Source organism: Corapipo altera, unplaced genomic scaffold (genome assembly GCF_003945725.1).
Source record: "Corapipo altera isolate COAL_440 unplaced genomic scaffold, ASM394572v1 50, whole genome shotgun sequence".
Lineage (NCBI taxonomy): Eukaryota > Metazoa > Chordata > Aves > Passeriformes > Pipridae > Corapipo > Corapipo altera.
Genome location: NW_020884889.1, coordinates 7,351,096 through 7,369,336, shown reverse-complemented (window position 1 = coordinate 7,369,336; position 18,241 = coordinate 7,351,096). Strand labels below are relative to the sequence as shown.

The 18,241-nt window shown below is 41.1% G+C and overlaps 1 protein-coding gene across 3 annotated transcripts in view; it reads right to left on the bottom strand.

Annotated features, from left to right (window-relative positions):
* Positions 1–10,184, bottom strand: part of ARNT2 (aryl hydrocarbon receptor nuclear translocator 2) — a 98,888-nt gene extending 88,704 nt beyond the window's left edge. For 2 of the 3 annotated variants that reach the window (XM_027644314.1, XM_027644317.1), the window contains exon 1: positions 9,990–10,182. In XM_027644314.1, coding sequence (XP_027500115.1) covers positions 9,990–10,020 — 31 coding nt within the window. In that variant the 5' untranslated portion in view covers positions 10,021–10,182. Of the gene's footprint in view, positions 1–9,989 lie in introns of all 3 variants that reach the window. The other variant, XM_027644315.1, reaches the window with a different exon arrangement.
* Between the last annotated feature and the right edge of the window lie 8,057 nt (positions 10,185–18,241).

Here is an 18,241-nt window from a genome sequence, read left to right as displayed (position 1 = left end):
CTGGCACAGTGCCTGTGGTTTGTTCAGTTCTGCCAAGGGCAGAAAGGCTTTCGCACATCATCAGTAGATGAGGCAGAACCAATTCCTCAATGTCATATCAACCTTTTCATCAAAGCCGTCAGATACCACTTTAGAGAAGGAATAAAGAGGCATGTGCCAGCTATGAGACTAATGAATAGTTTTCCTCAAGCAAAACATAATTCAGCATGAACTTCACGTTAATGTTCTTTCCACCCACTCACACATCTCCAACTGATTCTACTCAACCAAAATGCCAACAAGTAAAACCACCCATCTTTTAATTGAGTTCTTGTACACTAGTGCTAAGATTTCATTTACAGTGTCATCCTACAGCTGCCTAACCTCAAACATTATTTATATATTTACATGCCTTCTTCTTTTAAAACATGCATGGAACTTTGAGAGAGAAATACAAGTAACAGAAGGGAAGAGCAAAGATACTGGCACTGGCAGCTTTCACTAAAATGTTAAAGACCATTATAAGCCTCAGTCCCATTTACAGTTCAGAACCAAAGGGTTCTGAAGCAGAAAGGAGGACCATTAAAAAAGTAAGATTAAGTCTTGAGTCAGGAAATGTATGGTGGTAGCTTGTCTGAACAGTGAAAGAGTATCAACATATATTTAAGCAAAAGACTACTGTATCTCAGAAAGGCAGAGGTTTATTTGGTTTATCAAGAAGACATCAGAGAGTACAGAAAGTCCAGAAACACTCAGGTTTAACTCAGAACAACACAACAGCTGTGATCATTCAATATCCAAGTCTCAAGCTTGAATAAACTACAAGGAACCCAAAGACTCATATACACCTAAGTACTTCACAGTGACTACCATCAACAAAGAAGGAAGAAAATTCTCCACTGTTGGCCTATTCTGTTAGTATCCATAATGGAAATTTTATACTTAACTCTAAAATGTCTGTAATGGGATATTTTTGGACAGCAGTTCCATGTAGCACAAGTCTGATCTAGAATGTTTTGTTCTTAGTGAGAATCCAGTTTCAGCACAATAGCTCCACTTGGACCAACCTTAACTCAGAGATGGCAGGGAATATACAGAGACATTACACATTTTAAATTTGGACTCTGTAGGCCTCAAAACATGGCACTCAGGAAAGACAGTTAACGTTCACTTAAGAAATTCTTAAGTGAATTTCTGTCCCTGTCCCCTTTCCTGGAGATCCCTGCTATGATTGCAGAGCCAGAACAGAACACGTCCTCAACACCTTGTGCCTGCTCAGGATCATGGATGGTCAGAACCCAGTGGGCAGGAGGCATCAATCCTCCTGCAGTGCAGACACACAGATACCTCTGCAACATAAAAATGAAGGGCTAAATACCCCCGAAGTTATTTTCACAGAAACTCTGGTCTGCTAAGTGGTCTGCAAGAAAGGACGTGATGAATAATTATTAGGACTTGAGTGCACCTTTTTAACAACCTCATGAAGTCAGAAAGGATTCTTATTTTCCAGTCCTCACAAAAGAGTTTGAAAATACTCCTGTATTTTTCTTAGCAATGGTTCGTTTACTTTAATTTCAACAATGAATATGCATACTTCAAACTTTCACTTGTAAGCAAAAATACACTGCAACTAAGATGCAATTGCTGTTCCCACAAACCTGATTGCACAGCAAATTACACTTATTCTTTCTTTTCTTTTTTTTTCCCATAAACCAGAAACATTGCCTATGTAAACAAAAAAATTAGCAGAGGAAACTTTGTCCCCAGAAATTCTTAATTCTTTACATAGTTCCAATAATTTAACACTGTATTTCTAAGGCCACTGAAAATCTCATTAAAATAAAGGGAAGTTTTCATTATAGAGCCTTGTTTTTTACTGGTCAAATCACTATGCATTACAGAAAGTGCAGAGCATTTTCAGGGTGAGCCAGCAATATGCAGAAGGCCAGGGGATCTCTCAAAAATGCTTTAAAAAAAATAAAATTAAATCTGAGGAAACCATTGGTGTCCCCAAACACTATTACATGAACATGACTCATGGGAGTAGTCATCAGACTGGCCTCTCTTTTCCCAAATTCTCTCATAGGGAAGCCTCCACAGACTGATGCTAAATGATCTGCCCCTCAGTGGCTGCAAACATCAGAATTTAGCATTTCAAACCAAGCTTTTCTAGCTAACAGCACTTTTAAGTCTTTAAAGCTGAACTCAAAACTGAGCTGGGAACTTTGCTCGCAACTCCACTGGACACAACACAATGGAAATCCAGCTCACCCATGCCCATGTTGGCTCTGCAGAACCAACAGCAACAACATTTTTTGTCCATTAAAAGATGAAGCATGACTCAGAGGGCAGTGACACACAGTGCCATTTTATAGCTAATTTTATTACTATAATCCACTTCCCACAGCTACTGTTACAATCAGCACCTCATTTTGGGCGTTGACTTCTGCCACCTGCTGAGGGTCACCGTGCCTTGGGCAGATTAACCACTTTGCACCTGGCAGCTTAGCAAATTAAAATACTAACTAGACTCATACTCACATGCTGGTCAGCCACATAACTTCAGCAGCCTGCCCCTCTCCAGGACATTACTGAATGACTTGGAGGCATATCAGATTGCAGTAGTACATGGAGCCTGGGGATGCACTTTGCAAAGTACTGTCCGGAAAACAGAAGACAATCTGCATTCTCTAAAGAATTAAACTCTAAATTAAATAACATTTGAGACTGTGATCTATTCACAAGAAGTTACTTTAATTCTCCTTGCATTCAAAATAATCAGTTTTATCCCAAGTTTTAAAAGTATTTCTATTCCAGTTTGATTTTTCATTCCAGATATTGCAGTTTTATAGCATGTGCATTTCAAGGGCATTTAACAGCACCCAGCTGTCCACCTACCTTTACTAATAGAAAGAGCCAGCAGTAACAAGCCCCTAAAATGACCCACTTGCATGGAATTGTGTTCTGGATTGTTATTGGTAGAGTGCTAGAGACCATTTTTCAAAATCAGGCCTGCATGTTCCTCAGAAACAGGTTTTGCTTTTACCTCTGAAGAATACAAATATGCAGTGTTTTTGTTCTTTGCAGCTCAGTGATTTACTGGCATGCCTCTTCCCATAAAATATTTGCATATATCTGAGAGTCAAACTGTTCTGATACATTCTGTGTTTGCCAGGAAGTGAACGCTTCAGTTCAGTGTAACTGAACATTTAAAGAACGACAGGCACCAGGACAAATGGCAGCATAATTAACATACCAATGAAGAGCCAGTTGTTAATTACTATCCATTTCAGGCATTTTGTAGGAGCAACTTACCTGAAAAGCCTTTCCATCTGCATGCTGGCAAAGCCAGTAATTAAACAATTCAACACCCCTTTTGGTTGATTAGAGAAAAAAAATTATAATTATTCTATATTATTCTATTTGTCACATGCAGTTGACATTCAGATGAGAAAAACCTGCAGCAGCTCAAATCCAAGCATTTGAAATTAATATTATGAGCTGTCCTTGAACAAAACAGCAACACATACACATCTAGGGCAGATGCAAGCTAATAGAGGCTCCTAATTTGAGCCAACTGATTATACCTTACAGTACCTGCTGGGTTACACAGAAGGCAGCACAGTTGCTACTTACAACAGAAAAGTACCACTTTTCTCTAAGGGGAACTTCAGACGCTCCCTACAGAACGGAATCTGAATTTATAAGCTGTTGAAAGACCTGGGAGTAGCACCAGTAGAATGCCAGGATTCATTTACATTTAAACAACACTAACTGAGAAGTCAATACAAAGCTCAGCACAGCTCCACAGAGAAAATATGGTACTTACAGGAGCTGTGAGAAAGGTAGAGGCACCTAAGTGTGGAAAGCAGGATCGAAACCACAGGACAGAAATACTAAAGATAAGCAAAATGGGAAAAAAAGCTGACAAAAAGAAGCAGAAAGTTTAGAAACATTCATCAATACATAGAGTATCCAAAACAAAGGATTTCTCTTTCTCCCTGCGCAGATGGCTTTGCTCAAGGAAGACCAGCGTGCTTTGGGTACAAAAAAATGGAAATTACATCTATCTTGAAAACAGCTTCTAATTCACTGCTGATCGCATGACTACAGACATTAATCCATGTAAACAATAAAACTGAGATCCATTTGAAATTCTGACTACCCAAACTAAAGTTTGAACCAGCCCTCATTAAAAAATTCTGTTTCTCCTTGCAGTTTCAAACCACGTAATTTCTGCACTTTAAAGGCCAGATTTTGCTGGAATCCTGTAACATTTTGTGACAAAGTAGGTCTTTCTGGAGCAGCCAAAAAGTGGATATTTGGTCCACGTGGCTTTATTCAATCCATTAATTTTCACATGTATTTTTTTTTAAACAATGGAAGGCAAAGAATTTTTTGGTTTTTAAGTTTTTGCTTTGCTAACAATGTGCATCTATCTTATTCGGATTATAATCAGAAGGTAACTTAAATGTACAAAGGCAGCTTCACAAAATTTTTCTTTTCCTCACTTGACAGAATGATTGATACAGATGGGGTGACAGGAAATGCTTTACAGCTGAACAAAGAAAATACTGTTAGCAAGAAGTAAACTGTACCAATGGTTTGTACAGCAAGTGCCCACCCACAATTTCTGGAATGTCAAATTTTTTGCCTGTATCGTCCAGCAAATCTAAGTTTTTGCACAAATTATGTTACAGAATAGTAAAGTAGCACCTCTGTCTTTGGGAGATTTCTTTCCCACGTAACCTTTACTGAGAACACTCTTACAGTCAGAAAAGACTGTAGCTTCTGTTGGTGGGTGCACACTTCTGCATCCAGGGCAGCATCTCTGGCACTCCACAGAGCTGGCCAGACAGAACAGCTCATCCTGAGCTGATTCATCCATCTCTAGACACTGCTGGCCAGCCAAAGACACTTTGCTATAGATAGACTGGAAAATCTGCCACAGATCTGCAACAAGACCCAAGATCTAAATTCCCATCTCTTAAACTCAAAGACCCCTCTTTCCCTTTTCTACTGCATATTTTAATAACACTGTAATTTCTGCAGGTAGCACCGAATTAACGCATTTTCTATTCTTGCTTGTCAGTTATGAAGCAGTAAGCCCCCCAAAATTACTCTAAACGACACACATATCTGATCTTCACAACCATTTAAGCATAATCTCTGAATACATCTTCATAATGACAGCCCCATTTCTGTCCTCTTAATAACAATAATCACTACATCAACAGAGTTATTTTGCCTGCTTTGAAAAGCCTTTTTTTTTCACTTTGCTACCTAATCTCTCTTGCAATTTTCCTTACTGGTAAGAAAAATCAGCAATACCATATGGTATTACAGAAATCAGCAATCTCTCTTTTATTTTGTGTTTTTATTAGAGGCATGGGGAAACATTATTCTACTTGGAAAAAACATTTGGAACTAACCACAAGCTACTTATGCAAATTTTAAATAACTATTCTGTGATAGAAGAGATATCCCATAATGAAATCTTTTGTTATACCTATATATTAGAATTATTAAAAAAAAAAAAAGATTTCATCAGTGCCAGTTTATGTTCAGTACACAGTCCTGAAGGACAAAACATTAGCACAGAACAACTGAAGAGGCACTAGCACCTCATAGTTTGACTGAATTATGGACCAATTTTGCAGCAAAAAAAATATGAAAACAAGAGAACAAAAAGATCTGCAATATAAACCTCCCATTAGCTAATGAGTGTTCTATTTTTGAGACCTTTTTTTTCAACTTTATCTTAGAATGAAGACTACATTTTTGCATCCCAGAAACATCAGAACTCATTATAACCTCCATCAGCAGAACACTCCATTTACTTCCCAGGATGCTGTGAAATTGATTTCCTGGTTTAGTGGATCGGCTGCATTGGAATGAAGGGCAGAACTGCAACAACAAAACACAACAACTTTTGGGCTCCGAGTTGAACAGACAATTCAAAATCTAATACACTGGAATAGATCCTTTTTTTTAAATGATGAATTTCAAAGCTGGAGAATGGCCACACTGTCAGCTTTAGAAAGCCAGTTCCTTCTGGGAACATGGAATGGGCAGCATCAAGAAAATTCATCCACAGCACTTAATATCTCAGTAACTTGAGTGCAAATGTAAAACTGGGTAACAAATTATTTGGTTCTCAGAATGTCCAGCTGAAACAGGAGAATGATTTATCTCCACGAAACTCCCAAGTTGAACAAACACAAACAAACCAAAACCAACTCCCAGAACCCAGTGCACTTGCCTAGAACAAGAGCTCAGATGCAGGGTTGAGTTAGAAGCTTTCACTGATATGACATAAAATTACAAACTGGAAGCAAAGAGAGCTTATTTAATCATCTTTCTTCAAGTTACAACCCCAATTTTTTCATATCTTGAATTAGCCATTGGCTAGAAGTACCCTTCGTGAGCTGCTGCAGTTGTAATGATCATACTTCAGCCCCAGAAACTCTTTTTTTCTCATGTCCCACCACCTCAAGACAATCTCTAGTAGATGCCCTTTTGAGGACATGCTGTTCTCCATACCCTTTGGATTTTGGGCTCTCTGCTTAAAAAGAAACTGTTAAAAGGAGCTTTAGGGATTACATGAACAACCCAGGCTTGGGTTTTTTTTTCAATTAAATATAAGGATATAACCCTAAGGATTCACAAAATCTTAAAACATAGCCAAAAATGCATCCTAAGGGATCTTCCCTCTAAGGTAACTATAGATTAACTCAAAATTATCTCATGATTTCTCCTAACTTGACTTTTGAATTTGTGGTATTTTGGCAATCCATAGGGATACCTCATCAGGAAGAACTGAAAGGATACAAACAGTTCATTTCACATCACCTGACCACAGCAGAAAGTTGCTGCTCACACATTGGACTGAGCCAGACTGGAACTCATTACCCAAGACCAAGCAACGTCTCAGGAAAAAAAATTCCTACATTCATTAAGAGTTTTATGTTTTCAATCCAACTTAGCTAATACATGAACCACCACATCACGTACTGCACACAAGTTAACCAAAGTTTGACCCCAAAGTAGCAACAGCTATGGACAAAGTTTGCATTCCAAAAATACACACATTTAAAACAGACATGGCACTAAGTTACTTTGCTGCAAGCAATAATTTATGAAATGCTTGTTACACCTCCACAATTTTTTTGTTCTTAAATCCCATTTAATATGCCAATCTTATTTCAGGAGGAAATAAATTAACTCTGATGCTTTGTGCCAATGCAGATGAGCTTCCCACACACCTGTGTTTCACACTCCAGTTAGTCATCCAGATTATGACAAACGAAGTACTTCTAACCAGATCTTTTCCCAAAGCTAAGCATGCAGGAAGAGGAAGAAGCCTATCTCACAGAGCCCCCATTTTTGTCAGTGCAATGTCCAGCTGCAGCTATGGACAAACACCTTCACCAAAAAGAACTGTAAGTTTAGATCTAACGCAGCCCAGGAAGCCCAGAGAGGTGGTGTGACCTCCACCACACTTCAGTCCCTGACACTGCAGTTCCCATGAGCCCCAGCCTGGAGAGGCTGCCAACTGCCCCCACTCCCATGAACTTCTCCAACTCAAACTCGCCATTGAAAAAAGAACAGTGGGAAAATGGATAAATCTGCATCTAAGGCGAGAGAGAAGATGCTACTGCAGAGCAGTGCACAGTTCTGAACCAAGAGATCCCACACTGAAAGACGTCCCAGAGTTACAGAACACCCAGCTTTTCTGTCTCAGCTAATCCTCGTTCCACTGCCTAGAATATGACTAAAATCACATGTATTTGTATTGTGGTAGCTGCAAGTTAATGTCCTGCCTAAATTATCAACTGTTATTAGAACCCCAGACAATTGCTTAATAAAAATTTAATCATATTGTAATTTCTAATCATCATTAAAGATGCTTAACAAGTTAATCTCTCTATTGTGCTCCCCTAACACTGCGGATCAGAAAGTCAACTGGCACAAGGCAGCACAGCTTCGCTACCACTAACAGGGCTACTTTCATGGTCCTTCAGCTGAGGATCTGTCCCCAAGAGAAAACAGCAGGATTAAAATAATTTCGCTACAGATTTTGACTGTTTCTCTGCACCACTTCGCAGTCAAGGCAAAAAAATACCAGAAGCAACAAATTATGACTTTAAAAGCCACAGCATAAATCAAGGTATTTCACACAGCTCTCTGTCTTCTGCTGTCCGTGGTAGAGCAAATGCAGCACTACGCTACAGATCAGAGGTCTCCTTTCCTCATAGTCCAAAAACCCCTCATTTTGACTTTGTCCATGCACAGCTGCATCTGACAACGCTTACACACAGGAAAGGTGAGAGGATCATTAACAGCCAGCGAGTTTGTCTTTCAGCTCAGATCTATTCCAACTGCCCAGACAAGGAGTGAAATGATGCTCTGTAACCTCAGCCTTGCAGAAGATGTTGGTTCACTCCAGGAAACCAATACATTTCCTCATCCTTCCGGCAGACCATCAATCTGTGCTTCAGAGAGTTTGAGGACCACACTGCAAGTCAACTTTCACCATATCAGATGCACAGACAACACACTTGGCTGTTCTTTCCCTCTTTTTTTTGAAGTTTCTTCCATAATCCCGTAACGCTCTCTCATTTCCCAAAGTGGTCACAGGAGAACAATGGTAGAGCCCTACTCCGAGGCTAAGCAATCCATGCACACTGTACCTCCTGCAACCACATCTTTCTGTGGCTTCAGCTGCAGGCAGGTAGAAACAGAAAGAGGAGAGGGCTGGTGCAAAAGGGGCACCAGGCTTTGCTGTAACTCAGCAGTTTCAGCACTGACCTCTAAGCAGTCAGGGCTGTTCCTTCAGTGTGTAGCTCGGAGGAGCAGATGGGAGACTGGCAAACCAAACCCATGTCAAAACAGGCTATTTGTATCCTCCTCTGTCTGCAACACCACTCACTGAATTGTAGCTGTGAGTTATCGTGTGCAACATGGTATCCTGGAAACTAAATAATATTAATTTAATAACCTTCCATTAAATATTGATTTTTATTTAATATGTAGAATTCTGACATTAAAACTTAATCTGATTGACAAATATCAGTTCCTGCTTACTTCATTGGCACTTACTGAACCAAATTAATTGTTTATATCACAATATTTACTTTCCGCATGACAGCTACACTACCAACTACAGAAGGATTTAATCTAATGAACAGGCTTTACACATTAGTTGGCATTTACTCAAGCAAGCCCTTAATTGTCAGAACTGAACCTGGCTCTCCAAAAAGTGACACAATGCAAGCACGTACTAAAACAAGTAAACCAGGAATCGACCTTTGATAACAACACTTTTCATTAGTATTGAGCTCAGTGCAAGATCCCTTGTCTCACTTATTTTTAGTGTCAGTCACCTGTTGATTCACACTAAGTTGACCCAAGTACATCTCCAAAATATGTCGTTTCATCCAAATATGTCATTTCATCCAAACTCACTTAATTTCATCACGTACCCAACAAAATAGATGTTGCATCTCACAGACACCTAACGAAACGTCAGGGAATGTCTTCCCTCACGCAAAAATTCAAAGGGAAAATTTTTGTAAGTTTCTTCTCTTAGTAACTGTAGCACTAACGCAAAATATTTACTGCATCCTTTGGGAAACAAATAAGCACATGGCACACGCCGAGGTGCCCTTGGTCAGCTTCAACACCCTGCTTGGGCTTCGCACGCCCGACAATAAACCTGCCCCTCGTCCCGGGGCACGCACAGCTCTGCGCGGTGCCCACTGCCCGCCCCCGCTCCTCTCCTGCCCTGTGCCCGCGATGCTTATGCGAAACTGTTCATTCCCGAGGAACCCGCCCAGGGCTCCCGGCTCTGGGGGGCTCCTGGCCCGGCTCTCCCGCAGCGGGGGCGGCGGGAGGAGCGGCGGGGGCCGCCCGGCCCGAGGGCTGCGGGGCCGCGCCGAGCCGGGCGGGTGCGAGCCTGCGGCGGGGGCGTGTTGTGCCACTTGGGGGGCGAGGCGGCAGCTACTCACCGGGAGGGTTTACCGCCGCCGGCGTTGCCATCTTGTCTCTGAGAAGAATTAACACAAATGCAAGAGGGGCGGAGGGATGCTCTGAGCAGCCCGGGGGGGAGGCGCGGGAGGGGGAAGGCGGCGGGGCGGGCGGGCCGGGCGGCGCGGGGGCGGCGGCTGCTCCTCCCGCCCCGGGTCCCGCTCCGCGCTCCGAGCGGGGCGGCCCAAGATGTCCGATGGCCCCGCGCCGCCTCTGCTCATGCGCCGCGCTCAGTGAGCATGTGCCGGGCGGCCGCACATGTGCGCTGGGCCCGCGGGCCGCGGGTGCCCGCCCGGGACCCCCCGCAAGAACGGGCCAGAGCCCCCCGCGACCCGGCCCCGCAACGGCCCCGGCTCCGGCGGGGCTCGAACCCGCGACCCCCGGGGCGCGAACTCCCCCGAGGGAGGGGCCGCCGGTGGCGGCGGTGAGGGCGCGGGGCGGGGGGAGCTGCCCACCCCCCTAAAGTGAGGGGAAGGGCGGGGGCTGCGCAACACCCCCGAAACCAGGGGCAGCTGTGGGGCGCTGTCCATCACCTCTGAAACTGAGGGGAAAGGTTGGTGTGCTCTCCATCACCTCTGAAAACCAAGGAGGGTGCTTGAAGCGCTGTCCATCACCTCTGAAACTGAAGGGGAAGAGTGGGATGCCGTCCACCACCCCGAAACCAAGGCGAGCTGTGGGTGCTGTCCATCACCCTCTAAGCAGAGGTGGAAGGTTAGGGTGCTGCCCGCTGCGCCCAAAACCAAGGGGAAGTGTTTGAGGGGCTGTCCATCACCTCCAAAACTGAGGGGAAAGGTTGAGGTCCTGCCTGCTGCCCTCAAAACCAAGGCAAGCTGTGAGGTGCTGTCCATCACCCTCTAAACAGGTGGAAGGTAGGGGTGCTGTCCACCACCCCCAAAACCAAGGGGGAATCTTGGGCCGCACCTGCTGCCCCCAAAACTGAGGGGTAGTGATTGTGGTAGAGCTTACCCACTTAATTGGTGAAGAAGGGAAGCTGTTGGACAATGTCACTGCCACCCCTGTTGTCCCTAGGTAATGACATCCCTTCACCCCTGAGGTGGCGATGTCCTCTGGGAGGTGGAAGGGGAGCAGGGCCCTGTGAGTCCGTACACCTCCAACACTTTCTCCATTTGGGTTTCAGGAGAGCCATTTCTGTGGTTCCTCAGGATCACACGTGCTGACATGGTGTGCAGCTTGGTCAAGCCCTGGATAAAGATCTTTTGGGGAAAGGAGTAGCTGTGGTGTTATCTACATGTTACAGTGCTTTGAGGTGGAAGACTTGGTGCTTCAAGTGGACAGTGTTGTACAGAAACATCTTAGTTCTTTGTTAATAATACTAATTTCCTGGAATTACAGAGGAAAGTGTAATAACTCTTGGAGTTCTTTAAAAAAATCTCCAGGAGTTCAGAAACCTTCTATGCCCCTCCAGGTGGAGCATATGAATTGTATCATATTCCTCTAAAAACCTTATTTTGCCTCACACTGCACTCACATTCACGCTAAGTAGCACAACTGAACAACTGAGCCTTTGTAACTCGGCTCACATTTCAAACCTTTCCATTGCAAACACAAGGACAAAAAATACACTTTCAATGAAATTGGAGATTTTTCTCATAATCTCATAACTCAGGTCTTTAAGGGGAAAAAAAAAATCAGTATCACAGATTTAAACCACAAGATTTCTGAAAAGCCACTGGTGTAATAACTGTAGCAGTCACGTGCCGCGTGTGTGTAATACTGGAAAAAAATTAATGAATTTTGATGGCTTTGTCATCTCCCCAGAATGCCACAAAGGCCTGTTAATCTTTAAATGCCTGCCCGTGGCTGTGCTCAGTTGCCCTGAACAACCCTGCAGTAGTTGATGGGAGCACTCAAAATGAAAAGTTGCAAATCAATCCCTTGCTTTGCTGAATGAGTAACCTGGACCAGTTTATCCATTAAGATGCAAATTGGCAGGAAAATGGGGAAAGCATGGAGGCTGTGTTTACTGATTTCTTGTAGAGGAGTTTAATCAGAACAGCGTTAAATGCTCCTGGTTATCTAGAAAGTTTACTTTATCTTTGATTTATTGTGCTTTTGTCTATCAGATGTGGGGCTGTTTTTCTGAACAACTTAGTGCTTTAGTGCCTCCTGATGCTGTAGAGTTTTGGATGCTCAGCAGGCAGTCTTAATTCTTATCTTGAGGCATTTACCCTGCTAATACAGGAAGACTGGGTTAATATCAGCAATTTTGTAAATACAGCTATTTCCATTCAGATAAAACGTTGTGATTTGAACAAAGCAACATTTGGAGTGACTTACCCTGGTGCAGGGTCAGAGCTCAGTTCCTTTAGGTTCCTATCAAATCTGGTGTTCAGATTGCATGGCTAGTGCTGCTCATGAAAGCTTTTCAATGAGCCTCCATTATGTCAAGTTACATACATGCATAAAGGTTAAAGGATCAAAACCCTAACACTATAATGATAGTAAAAGACCTTATAAAACCATAACTTACAGCATTAGGCACTTCTGAAGTGTCCTCTGAAGGCATTTACAAGTATTCAGGGGTTAAACCTTATCTCTCTCTTGCCAGAAAAGCACTAATATTTCTTATTTCATTTCTATTTTAGAGATAAGGAAGCCACCCCCCCCCCAAAAAAAAAACCCCAAACAGATCTGACAGTGTGCTATCATAGCTTTCAACAAACATATGGGATAAGTCCTACAATGCCTGAATATAAACCAACAAAACCATTCAACTGCCTGTGCTGTCCCCATGTGTGATATCCCATGAGATATTAGATTAGCCCAGAAAGAGCACATTACAGCCAGGGTATTTCATGTTGTGCTCCGCCTAAATAAGACCTTAGGGCTTAGCATGGAACAGGTTCTGTCAAATCTACTGTGGTTCAGACATAATTATGCAAAAATAAAGCTTCTTTTCTTTTTTGTTTGCTGTGAGCTTTGTTGACTCTCTCTGTTCAGTTTCACTCGCAATTCTTTGTTCACTTAAATAGATTAAGAAACAAATTGATTTTTTTCTCCTCCCCATCTTCTCTATCTTAATAGGCAGTATTAGCAGAGTCTTTCAGAATCCCTGAAACAATCCATAAATGTAATGGAATTATTCTCTGTTTATCTGTAATAAACTGCTTCCTTGTTATCTCATCCTGAGCCTTTCCATACCTCTGGTAAGATCTGTAACGTTGGTCACTGGAGATAGAAACCATCACTGCTCTTAAAATCATGTTCTAGTCATGGTGGAAATGCATACTCTGTGTTTTACTTTCAGTGTAATGCAAAGAACATGTACAGAGTAAAGCAAGAAATCAATTTAGTTGCTGAATTCATGTTTCTCCAAGTTCATGCCGAGCTATGTACATTGAAAGCCTAATTCCTGTGCAATGGAGCTCCTCACAACAAAAGCAGGGACAGTGCTGAACTTTACCTTTGTGCTTGCAGAGAGACTGAACAGTGCTGTATCAATACCAAGCACAAAATAGGATGGATATGCAAGACAGCAATATGCAAACTTTACACTGTTCCTGCCTCACAACAGGGGGTGCGTCACCATTTTAATATAATTACAAACAAGTGTTGACATGATGTGTAGCAACAGGAAAGTAAACGAATTAAGAAAAGTGATTTTTACCTCAATCTTGTTATTATGTACCGGAGAATGTCTGTTAGATGTCTTTACAATGATTGTTTCCAATTTAGAGGGCTATTACCACTGATAGCAGTGCTCAGCATACACGTGTATTCTGCGTGTTGGCTTCAGAAGCAGAAATAGATGAGATGAGCACTGCAGCTCGCTGAAAATGCTCTCCATTAACACCTTTCCTTTGAAAGCTCAGCACTGCCCTGCCAGTTGGAAAACTTGGACATGGTACTTTTCCATGCCATGAACGAATAATTTCTAATATTTTTTTTAATAGAGGAAGCATAGAGAGAGGGGTTATTACTTCCTTTGAAAAACCGAAGTCTTTCCAAGATGGATGTGAATGAGTAAAGTCCAGAAACAAAAATCAAAAAAAGAAAAAGGCAATAAATTGAAGCAAATGAGATCATATCTTCAGCGTCAAAAATGGTTAAAAAAGATCTTTGGTGTTTTTTACCAATACAAGTCCTCTCTAATAGCAACATTGAAAAACAAGGTCTGAAACCTTGAACCTACAGTTCCTCATTAGAATTTTCTTTTCTGGGGACATGAAGTGAAATTTCACACACTTTAATACAGTATAATCAAAACCAGTGACATTTTAATAAAGTCTCATACTTTAATAAGACCTCCCAGCTACATTCTTTGATCTGTGTTTCCATTGTAATTGAGTTAATATATTGGATTCAATTCATCCAAAAGTCTTTGATATTTTGGAAGAGTATGATATATGTATATTAAGCAACCCCATCCACCCAAGTACTTTGAACTGGAACATTATGTGCCCTTTTTAATTTGTTTCGTCACATATGGGTGACCACACTTGCCTAAATAAGCTATAGAAAAAATGATAAAATTTAAAATGTGAACTATCATAGGAAGGTCTTAAAAGCATTTGTTAAGGAAATTACAACCTTGTTCTTTAAACTATCCCATATAATGTGAGAGAAAATTGTATTCTTCGTATAAAATGCAATAAAAGACCTTGATAGGAATGTGTAAGTTATATTAATCTCTATTCGGTCCTGGAGGTATAGAAATGTAGTTTCTATGATGTTCTCTATAGCTATTGCTGTTAAATTCTGTAGTGGTTTTCCTGTAGGGAAAATGACATTGAGTATTACAGAAACCCTTCTAAAGGTGAAATGTCTGTGGCAGATGTCTGTTACCTAAGAAATGTAACCGAGATCAGACAAGTGTTCCTGTGCTAGTAGAAGTCTGGACTGGGAGCCAAACACCTGACGGACACCTTTTATCTCTTAACTTCAGCTCTAACATTTCAAGCTACTTCAAAGTTTGTATAAATTTAACCACGTATTAACAACCAAAATTTAAACACTGAAACTTGATTATAAAGCCTAAGAGAGGAGTAGCTGGTGCAAGCACATTAACACATAACCTGTTTTCTTCACAATGTTTACTAAGCAGATTTTATTTTATTTCCTGATATTAACCTTGCTCTCTGACAGAAGTACTGCCAACAATAGACATCATTAAGCTGATAGAGGCTGTTGGTGGTTACCTCAGGTAGAACTGACCACAGAGCATCTGGGAATATAGTTTTCACAGTGCATACCTAATTATATCCCTGAAATCATTCTGTGAAGCAAATGGGTAAAAACCCCAAACCATATAAACAATACTGGTCTACTTACATGAACCCAAGACATGAACAAAAAGACAGATCCCAGAAATAGCACTTGGCCCTGTATCAGCAAACTGACACCAAGAACTATGCAAGTCAAGTCTTTTTTTCCAAAATGCAGTATATCTTATATTGAACCAAGAGCTTTTTCCTTTGAAGGGATGTGTTTGTGGTCTATTTCAGTTGGGATATTATTATTTAAAGCATGAAGCGAATGAGACCTGTTGGGTTGAAGAAATAGGAATGGAGTTCCAAGTCAGTAGAGAGTCCTGAGCATATTTATCCCTTTCCACCCTCAGAAATAAGGCCCTGAGCTAAATTCTGCTGAAACAAACATGCACATCACAAGTAGCTCCAGCAAGGTGAAGACTTTTTGCTAAAATTTTGCCACTGTGTGGCATCCCTCCAACTCACTAGTCCTATAATAGTAGCTGGAGTAAAAGATTAGCCAGTTTAGTAAAAATGAACAGTAAAACCAGAGCTGGTCTTTTGCAGGGAAAAGGGCTTTTTTCACTCACTGCTCAGCGTGAGACCAAACTGCCGATTTCCCAGATTCCTGCTGCCCCATCTGCTCTTTTACAAAGTCTATGAATGTAATAAAATATAAAGATTCAAGTAATACAACATCCACACCACACATCTTGACAGAAGTATTTAATTTCTCGGTTCATGATTTCTAGTTTTACAATATTTCTAGAATTGATCTATTCGTAATCAACAAAAGATTGATGTGTTCGGGCATACAATAAAACATACAATAGGACCAGGACACGTTTACATTTATGGCAATGCAGTTTGAAAAGCATACTTTAAGAACATGGCATATTATAAAAATACTGCTGCCAAGTTGAGGGAGGCCTTTGCCTTGTTTACAGTGAGAATTTACGAAGAGTACTTTGATAAGTTTCATAAACAACACTCCATCCCCTTTAGAGACTTTTCTTTATCTCATCAGAGAGATTTACTGAGTATCATAAGCTACAGAGACTAAAATGGCAGAAAATCTCTCACAGTTAATTGCAACAAAACCATCTGAATCCCATGAGACATAGGAGGCAATCTGTGTCCTAAGGAAAATAAGAAATTATGAGGAATTTGAAATATGCTGTGCTATTTCAGTTGAGCACAGGATAGCTAGAAAAAACAAATATGTGAAGGAAGTGACTGTCTGACATTTGCCCTCTGTTCTAATGCTAATTCTATTCTAATTCTTCTCTGCTTTCTTTAGCCTCTCTTTCTCCAGCTATGCAAGATAACAATTTCCAAGAACAATAAAAGAGAACAGAAACACATGCATTTAATTGTCTTATAAATTGAATTATGATTTATGACACATTTTACGTTTCACGAGTAAGATGTTATGCAAATTCTCAGCAGACCCTTTTATTTAAAGAGCTTGCACAAAATATTCCTACTTGATTTTATTTCTGAAATAGACAAACTGAACACATGTACCCGTGTCTCAAAGACCAGGCAGTACATGCTTAATTATGTTCAGAAATCTAATCCCTGAATTATGGAATGCATCATAATTTATTTCTACATTAGCAAAAGTGTGCTTTAAAAGTGATGGACCATCCCTTACCATATGCTTTATGGTTCTCACATTTGTATTAACAAAGAAGGAACAACCATCTTGAACAGATGAATATACAGCCATAGACAATTTTTCTTTCTCATCCATTCTTCCAGATCACCTCAAATATAATAAAATTCTTTTACCGTATCTGCTAACATATAAAAAAGTGTAGTAGTATACTTATATTAAAAACACTTACCAACACATAACAACTAATCGGCCCAAAGATCCACCTGGCTGAGAGTTTTGTGTCTGACAGTGTCCACTAACTCTGCAATGATTGAGGAAGGAAGGTAAAGACAAGGCAAATGCTGAGTTATACTTCCCTCTGGTGTACTCTTGCAGCTTCCAGCAAACTGCTGCTGGGGGAATTCATGCAGTAGAACATTTCATCTGCATCATTAAAACCACTCTTAGCATTAGCCCAGTGTTCTGAATTAATTGTGAAATGTCACATCAATTAATTTCTATCCATCCAGGCCAGATCATGTATTGATCCCCTCAAACAGAAGGCTGAGTGTCAGGATTTTAAACAGTGGAGTGATGGAGTTGGCATCCAGATTCCTGTTTGGTGGTTGCATCTTTTGGGGTAGGAGATAATGATACAGTGGGAATAGCACTGCAAGGCAGCTGAGATGAATGCTTATAAAAAAAAGACTGTGGAATAGCAATGCCTACGGTGTGTGCTTCGGACTGGACAAAATCGTGAGGGAATTTGTCACAAAATATCCTGGATATCCAGAGACTGAAATGCATTTTTACTCTACTCATCTAATCTCAATTCACTCTGTCTGAGTGTTTCACATGCACAGAGTTTTGTTGAAGATAAGACTCCCAGACAATATTAGGCAAATGAATTGTGGGGGTTTGGAAGCTGGAAAACCACCATCTTCCTTTTCCTATTCATCTTTGTCTAAGAAAACATGAACAAAATGTAGTTAGCTGTTTCACAATTGTCACCATATTGCAAAATGAAATGTGATGAGGGCTGGGATGATATGTAGGGCTTCTCCTGTTTGTCTTGTGCTCTAATTTGCACTTCTGGAAGAGCCACTTACTGGCTGCCACTCCAGAGCATCGTTTTTTCCTGAGTCCATGGAATTCACTCCAGGATAACATGCTTACAGCTAACTTGGAAAGGAAATACCTTAAAAGCTTTGTTGGTGGGGTGTAAGCAGGACACTGTCTTTTCATACTGCCTCTTTCGTGCTGTATTTTATTCTGTCCGTTCGTGTGAGGCAGAAAGACAGACAAAGCCAGAGAGACCAAAAGGAGAAATGTGGGTTGGTGACTGATTCTTCAGAGCCTGAGTTATCTTTTTGTAATGTGATGTTTACAGGTTTTGTCAGGTATTTCCCATTCTGAGCACGTT